A 15207-nucleotide genomic window follows, 5' to 3' on the forward strand; every position below is an offset into this window, starting at 1 on the left:
GGAAAGAGTCCACTGATGCCCACTTCTCTCCAAAAACCAAGAGGCAGAGAGTTCCATCACACATAGCAGTATCTTCTGTGTCTTGCATTTCTTCATATCCATGAATAAGGGATCAACTGCAGATTTCTTTGGTGGGGAGGAAGACTAAAGCAAAGAAGGTGTTGCCCTGGGCTCCTGGAGCTCTCTCAGACAGCTGACTCCACTGCTACAGGCTGCTGTGGTTTTTCAGAGAGGGTTGCCACTTCCCTCCCTTTTATTAAAACTGGTGTAGAAAAACGGGAAAGGAACGGACTGCCTTAAATCCAGTGTAGTTAAGGGTACTTCTTCCCTTAACCTCCTTCCCCACACATGGATTATTCCCCCCTCCCTCCTGCCACACACACAAAAATACGGTCCATCGTACAGGACCTCAAGGAGACTCCACAGTCTCAACTCTTTTCTTCAACTTGGCTTGCAGACATGTAAAACTTAAGCTTCTGGAACCAACACACTTATCAAAAGGCTTCTGAGTACTTCAAACCAAATCCCTGCATGCTGTTGGACCCTTCGGAGGTTTCCCCTTCAACATCTTCCTATCCATGTAATTCTGGCAAACGCAGGGTAGGCCAACTGGACAACACAGACCAGCAGAGGTAAATGTGTTAAGCTCAGGACCAGTTCAAGCTAAAACCTTTGGAAAGCATGACTGCCTCCAGGTCCTTGTCTTCTTCTTTTTCTCGAAGCCGCTGCTCCTCAAGGAGAGCCACAAGAGAATCTCTCTGCTCCACTACTTCGAGCATTTCGTTCAGGATCCTCTTCTCCTCCGAGAGCTCCTCATCTGTCTTCAGATGATCTACAGAGATATCAAAAACTATCAGCATACACGAGGCTAGAAATACACACATAAAATCCATGAAATATTCCCTTTTGCTCGCACCTTCTACTGCCATCCTCTCACGGAGTTCCTGCTGCAGTCGACTCTGCCTGTCTCCCAGTTCTAGCTCCCGACCACTGCAAAGAAATCCAAGTTCCAGGTATATTAAAATACTGCATACATTGCTTCATATTCATTCTCAGTTTCTGCTCCCTCTCGAGATATCTGCTGTGCATTTTATCAATCTGGTTTGGAGCAACTCTTAAATAAGACATATAACTGTGTTTTTAAAAGATTTAATTGTGCTTTTAACATTTCGGGTTCTTTGCCTTCAGCTAGGAAGTGCAATGCCAAAAGAGGAGTGAACTAAATACAGAGCAGAGTCAAAGAGCAAATAAATCTGCAATACCTCTATGTATATCCCCTGCTACTTCCCATTCTAAAACCAAAGTTACTTATTAACAAATTACTTATTACTTAAGGACATGTCAGGCCATTGCAAACACCACCTTGGGACTTTTCTGCCACTAAGGCCATCAGCTTCCACTTTGCTGAGGTGAGCTGACACACTCCAAAACGAATTTCAGTGAATTTGCACAATGGCAACAGAAAAAACTCCCAATTTCATTAACAGGAAAACAGCTTTACCATCTGAGACCACGTGAGAGGCTCTGGGGTCTCACTACAGGCAGAAAAGAGGGCCACATGGCAAAGGTGACTGAATTAAATACTTTTGGCTATGCTTAGAAGCCAACTTCACTAAAACCAGAAGGAGTCACACATTATTTCTGCATTGCTCAAAAACACTTTCATAAACAGGATGTGTTTTATACAAGAACAGCATGGGAAGGGCTCACATACCTGTACTTCTGCATGTGCACAAATAATTGGGACTTTCATCCCTTACCACTATTATTCCTTCTTCTACCACTCCTCTGAAATGTACTTGGATTCCTGTCTCAGCCACGAATCAGCCTAAGAGGTTGCTGACCTCCTGCCCTTACAGGGATGACAATATTGACAGATCTTCCACTACTGTTTATAACAAAATCCCCCTTTTTTCCACATTCACTCACAATATCATCAGTTCAGACTCGTAGCGAACCAAGGCATTCTTCTCCTGCACCAGCTTGAACCACTCCTGCATCAGCTTTGGGTCATCCTTCTTACCCATGCCTGCCAAGAAAGAAACCTGGTAAATTTTCAGGTATGCCCTGCAATCCTTACAAGCCCAAACTGCAAAAACAACAATGGGGCAAAATGTGCAAAGAAAGCCGAGCAAGATGCTGCCAGAGCACTCCCAAGCCGGGTCCGTTCAGTTTGCCTACAGCACACAGTTGAGTGGAAGCCACCTCCAAAACAATTCTCTTCTCTTTGGAGCCTACTTTTTTTTTTGTTTCTGATATCCTTGTGATTACTTGTTTCTTCCTCACTCTTTCTGCAGAAAGCCCCAATTTCTACAAGTATTTAACTTTTCTTTCATTAGAAGAGTTTTATAAATGCTCATGCCAGCTACTTAAACATATGCTCATCAGAAAAGGATTCAATTGCCACTCCATGTGTTTTACCTTTATTTTCTTCAATTGCATGTCCTCAAGGTTTTCTTTTACTAGCCAAAATTAACATCTTGTCTCTTCTTCTTCCAACAGTTGAATAAAACTTTTCTGACTGCTCCTCCTAGCCACATATATCTATTCATCTTGAAGATCCCCCTGCACAGTGAACACAGAAACTAATTCTGCTGTACTGCATACCAGTGCTAGAAAGAAGAAGAACCCCCAAACACATTTGCTAATATGAAAGCAGAATAAAGAAACCTTGGGCCTTGACCACCTAGTACAGAACTCTTAGCTGGTCCTTCTATTTTAGAACGAACTCCTAAACTTACTCAACAGTCCACTGGTGAATCTTGTGTCTGTCAGGAGTCATGTGGAATAAACGCAGAATGCTGTTCCCAAAGCCTTCTGTTGGTATTTATCAAACACAGGAACTTACCGAGGAGGCTCCTCCTGGCAAGCTCTTGGTCTGGGCCACTTATTCCACACTGAACCACCTGCATATGATTGCTGTGATTTACATCAGACCCCATCAAGGCCAGTAGCAATGCTCCTGCCTGTGTGGAAGCAGAGCAAGGCCTCAAATCAAGCTCAACAGCACTTTTGGGTTGCTGCATCCCATCAGCTTGCACTGCACGTAACCTAGGCATCCCAAGGTAACTAACATCCCTGTCTCTGGTATTATGGATACGTGGTCTCTACATCAAGAACAAAAACTCTCACATAGCCCAGCTAATGCTCAAATAATCAAGCAGCAAGCTTACTATTCAAACTCTATGACACAGACACATGACAAATACCACATTAATGGCGACTTAATTCCGACCCGTGCCCTGCCTCATCCTCAGCATGTCAGAGAAGCGCTGCCCTGGAGCTACACAAGAGAGAGCCTACAACTCCTAGGAAGCTGCAGCTTGGGCTGCCTTTCACCTGCCTTTGCAAAGGTGTCATACCAGCCCCTTGGGGAATACCAGACCTGGCTGTACCACCCTAAGAGCCCCCGGCTCCGTGGACTTTATACCAGTGTGTTGCTCAGTTCCAAGCATTCCTTTCTGAGCATCTCTGCACAATATGCCCACGTGGCGACAGGAGAGGGAGACTGTACATGCAGATGTCCAGTGCTGTGGCGCCATGAAAACACTGGGAAGTCTCCCCTTCCTTTCCGATGCCAGGATGTATAGAAAACAAATGCCTCTAAGATAAAGCCAAAAACACAACGCTACTGACCTATGGAATACGTAAGTATATTTAAACAGCCAATGAGTAGAGGAAAAATGGGAGGATTGGAAAGGGAGCACTGACAACTGATGTGAGGGAGCACCATGGAAAGCAGATAAGTGGTTAGCAAAATTACACCATGAACACACAAACAACCCCTTCCCCATGCCTTGGCAATGGAAACTCTACAGCAAACTCCATTTGGGATAGTTAAAGAATGCACTCAGCAAGACAGATGAGGGAAAACTAGTCTTACTTAAGGTCTGTTGGTTTTTAAAGTTCAAGGATGCTTTTCAAATCAGTCCTTATAAAGACACAGTATTCCTTTAATCCCTATAGGCTAATTAAAAGGCCGTATTTAAGGAAACAGATTGTAATCCCTTATCCCAACTTCCAAACATCTTTCAGGAGGAATAGAGAAATTGAAGCCACCAAATGAAAATAGAAACTTTTGAGTGTGACATTTCTGGTCCCAGAGCTGCTGCCCATTGTCCCTCCCAGTCACTGCACCTTCTCTTGCACAGCTGGGACTAGCAAAAGGGATACTGTACCTTTAACAACTTGCCACAGGCTCAGAGAAGCTGGTTACCAGGTAGCTACAGACAAGGTTGGTTTGGGGACACAGCAAGAAAAAAGGCTGGGGGGCCTTGTGGTCACTAGCTGGCTAGTGCTGCTATGACAACCCAGCTGTGGTCAGGGAGGACACGGGGTGTGTGAGGTTACGTTACCTTCATGGGCACAGCAAGGGCAGAAGGAGAGAGGTCTACGACGTGGTGTCCCGGCATTGGGCTCAACTTCAATAGGACCAAACGAGGAAGAGGAAGAGGCAGGAGAGGAAGAGGAAGTTGGAAGTGGAACGGAAGAGGAGGAAAGGGGTGAAATAAAAGACAAGCAAAGGACAAAAAGCATAAGAGTGAGAAAGAAAGGAAACACAAGAAGAAAAGAAAAGAAAAAATACAAGAAATGGAGAAGCAGAAACAAGGGACACAGTCTACAGATGAATAATGTCCCTAATAAGCACAGATAGCAGGTAAGAGGTAGACTGAGGTACTGGTGAACTCTTACTGAGCTGTACAAATACCAGGCAGGAGGTTACTGTTACTGCACTTTTCCTAAGGAACAGTTTTCAGTTGCAAGGTCTTTAATCGTGACCCAGAAGTCAGGATGAGTCAGACACGTATTTAACTTTTGCTGATAAATGTCAGATTTCAAGCAGGGTTACAGTAAGTCTCACCTGCATGCATAAGACACCAGCTGTAAGCAGCCACCCTACCTTAAAGCTCTATCAGGACCATGCTCTTATCACCGTGGCAGCATCCACTGATGGTAAAAGTGTCCTTTATAACGGAATAGAATGTCTTCAGACAGGGAACATCACAGGGAGAATCTGATTACCATGGAACCAGCCTGCCAGGATCTGCTGTGCCAAGTATGGTGAGTACACATGTACCCCACTGGATTCTTGTCCTTAGAGGGGAAAAGGCTTTTACACCTATAAAGTGATTCACAGCAGGGTCTGCAGGGGCAGTGACCAAGTGAGGACTTTACAGAGTTAAACCAGTAAATTTAAAGCTCTCCCTTGATGTTTTCATTCCACAAAGCATTTTAAAGCTTACAAGTCCTGTTAGTATTGGTGACTTACTGAATCTTAATCATCTTTTCCATCAGCCATTGAAGGACAAACATTTCTCATCTCTCAAAAGGTTCAGCTGTTTTAACACCAAGAACTTGCTTTTCAGCTGTACTTAACATTACAGAGATAAACAGTAGGCAGTAACCAATGTCACTAATAGTTACAGGAGAACATGCACCAGGGAGATGATGAACTCTGAAATGTCAGAGCTACCAGAGTGGAACACTTACTGGGCTCAGGGCACAGCTGCATTTATAAAAAGGAGGCATTTCTGTCTTGGGAAAAGGCATAAACTCCACAACAACAGTATGATAAGAATAACACTCATTTTGGAGAAGTCAGCAGAGTTTGATGTTTGTGGTTCAGAGAAAGCTCTACACAATTAGAGTACCAGTGAACTGGGAAGGCTTTAGAAGGGACCATCACAGAACTAGACCAGCACATGGAGGACACACTGGAGCTAGAGGGAGAGCACACCAGCTTCAGAGCCCGTGACTGAGCAGCATGGCTTTCTCAGAAGAAGAAACCTCTGAACTGGAAGGAGGAAGGGGCAACATTAGGAGAGGTGCCACAGATGGCCATAGGGCAGTTACAAATGAAGCATTGTACCAACAATAGTTGAGACAGTACCAGAAGATTAATTACAGTTGTTCTGAATTTTCCAACTTCCTCATTTAAAATAGAAAAATACTAAGGATTTTTTTCCTACAACTGCCATTTCACAGAGACCAGGTTACAAAAGCAAAAACAAACAAGAAAAACCCCAGACCACAAAGTTATGGTGAAGAATATGCTTCCACACAAAGCAGAGCTTTTAGTGCATGATATGTGTTAAGCATTTTTTATTTCCCATCCTATCTTATTCCAAATTAATTCTTCTGTATAAGCTTTAATACTCTAACTTGGTCTAACCACTATTTTGAGGGTGGTTGGGAGATGGAGATTTAACTGTACAGAAAAATCTGTTTCTTTCAGGGTTTGGGATTTCATTCAGAACTGGGGTTTGACAAATTTCAAGCCATGGACATAGAGACTTGGTGAGGAACTTCCAGTTTTCCGTATTTGAGCTGAAAATAAATACCTAGTATGTGAAAATGTCATTCATCTAATTGTAAAATGGCCACAAACTACTAGCTTTTGTCATCAGTGAGCAAGTGGTCTGATACTAGGAGAGGATCCCATCCTTGATCTCCAGTAAAAAGCCCCAGGGATTACACAGCACCTGACTAATATGGAGCTCACTCCCCACAACTGTATTTTCCTCCCTTGCTCTTAGTTATCTTCCCACTTCTGTCTAAAGAAAATCTGTCCTTGAATCAAGTTACAAAGTCCATGGTATCTACACTAGTCCTGCTACTAGAAAAGTCAACATGTTTTTTTAGTAAGATAATAAACATAACCTTTGCAACTAAGATCCTTTGCAGCTATTCTAGATGTAAATTACAGTTAATTACATCAGTGAATACAGGTAATGATCATTACAATTACTTTGGAAACAACTGCTGTCTAAAACAGGATGATCAGCAAGGCTTTAGAAAGTGTTCCTTATGTATTGGAGGTTCTTAACAGCAAGAACAAAGTGCAACCTGAAAACTTACTTCCCATGGTTCTCCTAACCTTATTTCATGGCTTAGTGCTCCAAAAGCTATTACCAATCCTACAGTAAATAGTATTATTATAGTGTTGTTTAGAGAAGAGAAATCACCACCTCCTAGTCTCATTAAATTATAAATAGGATCATCACTGCAAGACAATTTTTCTGGATGTGGTGCCAGGGCCAGAGAGGAAAAAACCCACTCGTTGTGCAAATTAAAAAAAAACTCAACAAACCTAACCCCCTTCCTGTTTAAGTCTCCTTCACCACCAATATACTGACACAGGTCTTCATCCACAACAAAAAAGAGTGCTGCTGGCAGCAGCAACACCTGCTGATGCAGTTTGTTTGGAATGAGCTGAAGGGCAAGAGAAGAACCATTTCTGTGACAATTCCCTTCTTAGGTTCCCCCTTATGCTGCCAGCAAGTCTAAGGTGTGGCTATAGCTTCTGGAGAGAAAATTACCATTTTTCTTCACCAGAGGGATAGAGCTGCCAACAGACTGTGTTAGTCACGAGCTGCTCCCTTTTAATGCCACAGGCCAGCTCTTCTTGTGTGTGGCAGCAGAGCTCAGCAGTCCAAGCTGCCGGAAAGCTGGAGCATGGTTTGGAGGCAGGAGCTGCAGCTCGTTAAGGAAAGGAGCATGCCCCAGTTCCTGAGCACACTGAACAGTCTTGAGAGGCAGAAGCTCTGCCTTGCACATCCCATCTATAAAGTGACTGCAATTACCTTGCTTCTGTGTAAAAAAGCCAAAAGAATGACCTTGTTTGTCACAGTACTCTTGAGAGATTGCAAACTTTGCTACAGTTGTGGAAACCAAGAGCCAGGTCAAGAATAAATACCATAGCTTCAAAAGCCTCTTCAAAACAAGGACCAGAAATTGTATTGCCACTATGAAAATACACCTTCATTTTCACTGTACACTGCTCTTTGTTACAGAAGCTACACTGGACTGTTGCATTCTTTTCTAATCTTTATTTACCTGTTGATTAAAGAGCAATTCTTCTTGGTTTTGTCCTTTTCCTCTCTCACTCCATATTACTTCTTCACAATCAGAAGCACAGTGGTCAAAATGATCGATCAGAGGGAAGAGAGCACAGCACAAAGTTTGGGGTGGCAGACCCCATTATTCCCAACTACAGCTCACACTGATCCCCTTCACTGTTTGCCCCTGTTTTTTGACATGACAGCTGTGATGATTTCTAAGAAGTGGTGAATCATTTCAAGTTAAATTTACTTGAACAGATATACCACAGACCAAGTGGTATCACGACCTTGGCAAGCTTTGCATCCAAAGATTTTGATTTCTATACTGTTGACTAATCATGGTGGTTTGGAAAACAGCAACACTGGCCAGGAAATCCAGCTCTGAGGCCAGTCTCAGTTCTACTGAATCGTTGTGTGGCACTTGCCCTCACAAGCTAAAAGCATGACACTTTGGAAACTTACTCTACTAACAAACTTCATCCCTCACTTATCAGGAATACTAAAAGCTCTAATTTTAAAATCACTGCTTAAAATATGGATCAGTCCAAAAGAGATCAGTAAGTCAAACTGCACTGATCATAGTAAATGTCCTCTTTTCCACCCTTAAAAAAAATCAGGTTACGGTCAGAAACCCAAGTACTGAAAAATAAAGTATTCCGACTTTACTGTTTGGTGAAGTTGTTCAACAGCAGCATTGTTAAAAACCAAGGATTCAGAAAGCCAGCTCTTGGAGAATAGCATCCACAGAACTGCAGGTTGAGAGCAAAGATTCTGACAAATATCCCACAAGCACATCACTCAGCACGTCTGACTGAACAGTTTATTAAATCTGGGTCAAACTCAATATCCTCTAAAAAGCACAACCACTAGAAGAAACCTGGGGAAAACTCACAGACTGCATGGATTGTCATGCAAACTGAACCACTTTTATTTATCCAGCAGAAGGGGGTGGGGGAAGGCAGGGAAGGGAAGGAAAAAAATAGGGAAAGCAATAGTTGGAGCAGAACACACACACAAATGACTCCACAGAAGTCTTCTGCTCCTACTAGACCTTGAGGCACTTCGAAATGCAATCAGAATGAATACAGTCCTGCACTGACCCTGCCTCCCAAGACTGTTGTCTTGGTGTGCAGAAAGAAGCAGGTAAATGGCAATTGCCTAACAAGTACTGGTACTTAACAAGTTCGGCTTATCAAGTGCTCTTTCCTGCTCAAAATTTACAGCAAAGAAAACATGCTACCAATTCAAAAAACAGGTGCAGACTGCGAAAACAGTGTTTGTCTTACAACTCCACTCCCCTTCCAGGAGAGCTGTGTTTCCCAATCACAAGAAATAGGACTGATCCCTCTTGAATATATCAGACTCCAGCCTTGCAGAGTCAGACCTGCAAGACTTTAAAGGACGTAGTAAGCTCAAATATTTTAAAAACGTTAATAAAAAGTGAAGTTGTTGTAGAATGTGCTTTAAACAGAGTACAAAGATTTAAAAAAACCCAAACAATTGCACTTCCCTGCCCTGTTTACCTGATGTTCGTAAGGCTCTTGTCAAGAAGGGAGAACATGAGTCTGAAATCAACACTATCAAATGGACCAGCTCTCTTCCCTACATCCTTCTTGCCTCTCTTGGCATACCCCTGCCCAGAACAAAGCAAGATGGGAGTGTGTGGCTGTTTACTTAATGATTCCCTGTTGGGTGCAAGGAAAAGGAAGCTGCTCACTTGAATGAAGAGAAAATAACGGAGGTACTTTCCAGAGGCAGACAAGGAGCAAACTGGGACAAGGAGTCAGTGGGTTGGGAGGCTGGGACTAAGGAGGCAAGGTGACTAATGGAGAACAAACAAAGGAGAGGGGAAAAAAGGGGAAGGGGTGAAAGGAGAAGGCAGACTTGAGAAGAGGGCAGGACCTAACATTTTCCAGACAAATAATGCTGGGCAGAAGAGGGAGCAGAGCCCAAAAAATTTTTGGAAGAAGTCCAAAGGCTGGGATTTAGACTGTGGAGACTGTGTCAGTAGGAAGACCAGAGCAGGAGTAGCTAGTGGAGAGGAATAGGAGGTCTGAGGGGTAGAATTCTAGGATTTCTTTGTCAAGATTAAAATTAAATGCCTGAGAAGGAGAAACTGGGACTGAGAATGACAATGGAAGTGGGGTAAGGAGCTCTGGATGAAGTAAGACAGGATCAGGATAAGGACTGTCTGAAAAGAAGGAATAAAAGGACAAAGAGTATATATCCACCAGACCACTGCAATCTTCCACTGTCTGGCTCAGAATCCATATTTTCAAGTCTCACTATTCCACAGCTGCCAACAAACAGCTATAAAATCACTGATTGTGTCCCCTTTCCTCTCCATAAGGATCTACAGAGAAGATGACAACCTAGTGTTGCTACCAGTTATTCCATAAGGACATGAGACCGCTGTCTGTGGTGGATCCGAAGGTTTTTAATCTGTTGATATATCAACATAATATAAAGTCTTCATTTCAGTTGACTTTGCAACTTTTGCAATGTTCTTTTAACAACACCATGCACACAATATACACACAGGAATAATTACTCAGAATTGAAATGCGACCATCTGTAGCGTGAAATGAAACATCTGCGTTACAGCAACGGTACAAAACATTTCAGAACAGGAAGAGAGGATTATGACATCTGAGCAGAGCAAGGGAGCTAGTTAAGACAGCAATCTGTAATCCTACACAATGCAAGTTGACCAGGATGGCAGAAGTTACCGCTCTCCTTGCAGAAGTTGTTGCGCAATCTGTAACAACTAAATATTACCAGTTTACAGATAACTTTCCCAAGTACTTTGCAAGTTTTGTTAATCTTCTAGGACAGCATGACTAGAGTCATGCCCATGCCTCAGAGACACGGGTTGCCAATAGAATCCAAGCTGCTTGCAGTGCTCAGCAGGACCTCCAGGGATTTTAATGGCACTCCACCCAGATGCACATCCTGCACAGACATGTTAATCTCGAAGCTGAGCTCTGTATCTGCTGCTTGAGGTGACAAGTATCACCACAGCAATGTATCCGTTCTGGCAAAAGTGTTCTGGCAGCCCCAAAAGCAAATATAAAGCAAATTACAGAGGCAATAAAATAATACTATAAAGCCACGTACTCCAGGCTATACTGGCTCACTGCATTTAAAGGGATACTGCCCGACATAGTTTTTTAAAATTTGTTTTGAAAACAGTATTTTTGAGGTGAGCAGAAATTTGATAGAGTTTTAAGATGTACCAACTGTTTTTAAAAACACGTGAATATTGACTCTTGACTGTTGGAAGCCCAAGTGACTGAGTCACCATATGAATAAAAGCAGCCTGTTCAAAAATGACCACTCTGAGGTGACTGAGCTCAGAGAAACAGAAAAAGCAAACACGCAGAGAGATAAACAGTGAATTCCATTTCCAATTAAGATTTTTCTGCAACACAACAATTTTTTGAAGTGACAGTGTCCCTTTAAGTGAAGATTATTTTGCTTTTCTTAAAGCCACTATTAGTGATTTGGATGGGATCGCTGTCTCTAAAGAGGCATTAGGAGCAGAGGCAGGAGGAGGGAGAGGTGTAGTGGAGATAGCATTAAATAGGGATAAGGGTCTGTTAAGTGTAATTCAGCATCAACCCTTTTACAGCTCCTACTCTATGCACATATGAGTATGGGCCAGCCCTGGTGGATAAAACCATGAAGAGGGTTTCAAAGTCTCTCTGCAGGAGATACCCCAGGAAAGAATGCCAGAGGGACTGAACAATGAGTGAAGCACAGGGCTAGCAGAGGACTATCACATCAAAATTAGCACAGGGGAACTGGGCAACAAATTAGATTGACTAAGAAGGAAAGTTTTCCATTCTGAAACTTGCACTTGGGTGGATATTCTTAACTCAGGTGGATGTTCTTCAATAAAAGTCTATTGTGCCATGAGTAATTCACAACAGATAGGTACAGGTAGATATTATGTGGGACAACCTCCCTGGAGCAGGAGAAAAAAAATGGCAGTTAAAAACCCGGGAAAGATTGTGTTTGAAGGATCAAATGCAGAACACAATGAAATCAGGGAAGACTTCCCTGTGACACTTCCCTTCCAGTGATGTGTCTTGGATCAGGCCTAGAAAGTGTGGATCTCTCCCTCTGCAGAGCTGGTCTGCAGTGCAGTCCCTCAAAAAAACACAACTTAGAACGAGCAAGTTCATACTCTGAAAGAAACTAAACGAGACCCTCAGATAACAAGGCAACTGAGCAGAGTTTGCTTTCTCCTGGATCTGCTGACAGACAGATGTGTTCACTTCATAAGAACAGATTTTGGGTGGTTAAACTAGCAAAGGAAATTTTAATTTTCAAGATAGGCAAATGCTAAACAAATGTCATTTGCAACCCAAAAGTTAATCACCTACTAAGGGACTCGGGAAGTAACATTAATTAAAGCAAAGGCAGAACCATGGTATAGAGCGATGACCAGATTCGCAAGTGAAAATGAGAACTAAACACTGTAATGTGTGTTTAGCACTAAATGGGGTATTAAAGCAATAGCATAGCAAGCAGCTTAATAGCTGTGCAATGATGCAAACTGGACTGCTTGGAAACTAACGGCAGATTCCAGCAAAAATGACTGGAATTCTTAACAGCAGATTCTTTTCTAACCTTATAGTAAGACAAAACAAGAAAGAAGATATCTGTCATCTGCAAGTGTTTTCAAAGTCCCTTGAGGGAGCATTTTCATTTTGTTAGATCAACAACACACTCTGGCTTTTTTGGAAGGAAAAAAACGATCCTCAGAAGGGCAAGACGGAGGCAATAGCATGACTAATCCTTGACAGCGCTGTTTGCTCTTGCTGTCCCCCTTAAAATTCTTTCCTAAAGAAAATTTCAGTGATAAGTTGTACTTTTCAAAGGAGAAGCAAAAAACCAGAATGACCTTCCACTGCTAACTGGGAAGGTGGCTGGAGTGAAAACAGTAAGCAAATTTTGAAAAAAAATCAGCACTGTGAAAAATAGGAGAGGGAGCCTTACACATGGTTTGTGGAACATGCCAGGATCTCCTCCTCCTGAGCTGGAAAAGGGGTTCTGCTATCATCAGTCATGTGCAAGGGCTGTTTCTTCTTGTTTGTGAGCCAAGGATGGGAGAAGTAGGTGAAGGGAGGGGTGGGGAGGAGTGTCAGCAGGGTTAGTGTCAGCAGGAGGTTCAGCCATACATACCACCCAGATGCAAGTCGATGAGGTCACTGTAATAAGACTCTCCCCAATAGTCTACAACAAGGAATTGGTGAAGACAGAGTTATTGAGTCAGATACCCACCCTAGCCCCATACAATCAAAGCAATATATGAGAGAGACATAGAAACAAAGAAAAGGGCAAAGAGGAGACAGGCAGCTACACGTGGGCACACACATATATACAAGCACTATACGTCTGTCTTTCTCTGTAGATATACATATATGTACACACACACACAAATATATCACAAACATATATATTGGGAAGATGAAGAGAAAATTTCCAGCAGCCAGGCAAGGACTCCCGAGGGGAAAAATCAAGAAGTTTACACAGAGACACTTCACCTATTTGTGTTTGCAGCAGTACCTGTCACTGATGTCTCTCCTGTTCTTGCTGAGAAAAGCAGAATTAATCCTGTTGCTTTGGAGCTGAGCAATATGTCAGAAGGAAACAGTGTAATTTCTTAGGACAGCTACAGGAAAGGTGTAAGGGTTGATTTCTTGGAGGTGGGTGAGTGGAGGATGGTGTATGGCACACAGGTGGAAGGCACTGAGTGAGTGCTGACATGAATGGCAAACACTCAGGCGTAGGAAGATGGGATTGTGTGTTCCTGCTAATGCAGTCTCTGTGCCAGGCAAGAACTGCACAGCAGCTTTCAGGACAGAGATGTGCATTTCCACAGCTGCTAGAGACAAGTGCACCATGAGTCTAGCACTGTGGAACATTTCGTTGGGAGGAGACAGATGGAAACACTGAGAGCAATATTTCTCACTGCATAGGATTCATTTGATGTAAAGAGGGGGCTCTTAAACTTTTCAGTATTGATCTGACAGTAGATGTTTTCCAAGCTCTTAAAAACAACTGTCAAGGTTTATGCTAAAGGGAATAAAAGAAAGGTTCTGCAAATTTCTGATTTGACATCTCTTTAAGTTAATAATTGAAAAAAAGAAAAATTCACAGAGGAAATTAAAGTCATTAGCATGTCCAAACAGGCGAATGCACTATAATACAAAGTACTGTTGCATTAGTAATATTATATTACATTAATTAACTCATCCAAGGTGTCTCTTGGGACACCACAAAAAACTGAGAAAATTCTTCACTGAGTTCCTACTTTACCACTGTAGTGAAATACCATGGTGCAATAGGAAGGGGGGAGGGAGGGAAGGAAAACAAGGAATGACAGTAGCTTAGACCACCTGTGTATGACAAACTTGCCCCTGGAACAGAGCTTACACTGCCACTTGAAATAGAGTTTACCCTCCTAATCATTCATTCTTGCTATGAATGCAACTATCAAAGGCTGAGATTTTCAAAGATAATCACAGAGAACATATTAAGGCAATTAAGTAATCATAGGTTGTGAGATTTTCTGAATCAGAAATGAAATGTTAGACTGAGCATTCAGCTTTTGAAAGAATAAAAGACCAACTGTGCCATGCCTGAGGCTGAGCTAATTTTAAAAAGGAAAAGACAAGGAGGTGGCCAACAAGGTACAATTATTTTGTCAGAATTAAAGTTGATGGTGACATCCAAAACATTTCTGAGTTTGATTAGTTGAAGAGCAAGTACCACCCTGTAAGTATTCCAACTTCACAAACAGCAGATAATGTGTGAAATTCCTGGAAAGAATATTGAGCTGCCTCTATCTATTGCTAGGATCTAAAGCTGTAACCTCTCAGGAAGACAGCAGGGCATCACTGTGAAGAACTTACTGAGAGTCTTCTCAGTGTAAGTTACTTGCCAGTAACATATTAAGGATGATGCAAAGTGGATAGAAAGTAGAAACAAAACTATTCTAAGTAAAGAAATTTTTATCTAGAGAACTGGTTTTGTTCTTACCAGTCGAACTGAAAAACCCTTTTTTTCTACAAATGGAAAGTGGTCCAGAGCTGAGAGATCTGAGGAATTAAAGTTAGTGGAAGACCTCTACAAAAGAAAAATTTGCAATTCTTTACAGACAGGAAAGATGACTAAAGCAATATGCTAGAAGATGATAAACTACATAGAGAAGTAGTTCAGATGGTCTTGTCTGTCTTTTTCTGTAACAGAAAAAGAAAGGAATCATTGCAAGTTACAGAATTGTGTTTCTTCTGCCTGGATTTTTAAGTAGTAAGAAACTACCATTAACATTACCCAAAACCTCATATTTAAATGT

The 15207-nt window shown here is 42.2% G+C and overlaps 1 protein-coding gene across 10 annotated transcripts in view; it reads right to left on the reverse strand.

Annotated features, from left to right (window-relative positions):
- Positions 1-357: 357 nt before the first annotated feature.
- The window catches only part of MICAL3 (microtubule associated monooxygenase, calponin and LIM domain containing 3), a 159656-nt gene continuing 144806 nt past the window's right edge, over positions 358-15207 (reverse strand). For 3 of the 10 annotated variants that reach the window (XM_017726253.1, XM_017726259.1, XM_017726260.1), the window contains 5 exons: positions 13032-13082; positions 4356-4421; positions 1930-2029; positions 917-990; positions 358-832 (listed from right to left, as the gene is read on the reverse strand). In XM_017726253.1, the coding sequence (XP_017581742.1) occupies positions 648-832; positions 917-990; positions 1930-2029; positions 4356-4421; positions 13032-13082 (476 nt within the window). In that variant the 3' untranslated portion in view covers positions 358-647. The remainder of the gene's footprint in view (positions 833-916; positions 991-1929; positions 2030-4355; positions 4422-13031; positions 13083-15207) is intronic. The other 7 variants (XM_017726254.1, XM_017726258.1, XM_017726262.1 and 4 more) reach the window with 3 other exon arrangements.

This window comes from Corvus brachyrhynchos, unplaced genomic scaffold (genome assembly GCF_000691975.1).
Source record: "Corvus brachyrhynchos isolate BGI_N302 unplaced genomic scaffold, ASM69197v1 scaffold191, whole genome shotgun sequence".
NCBI classification, from domain to species: Eukaryota; Metazoa; Chordata; class Aves; order Passeriformes; family Corvidae; genus Corvus; species Corvus brachyrhynchos.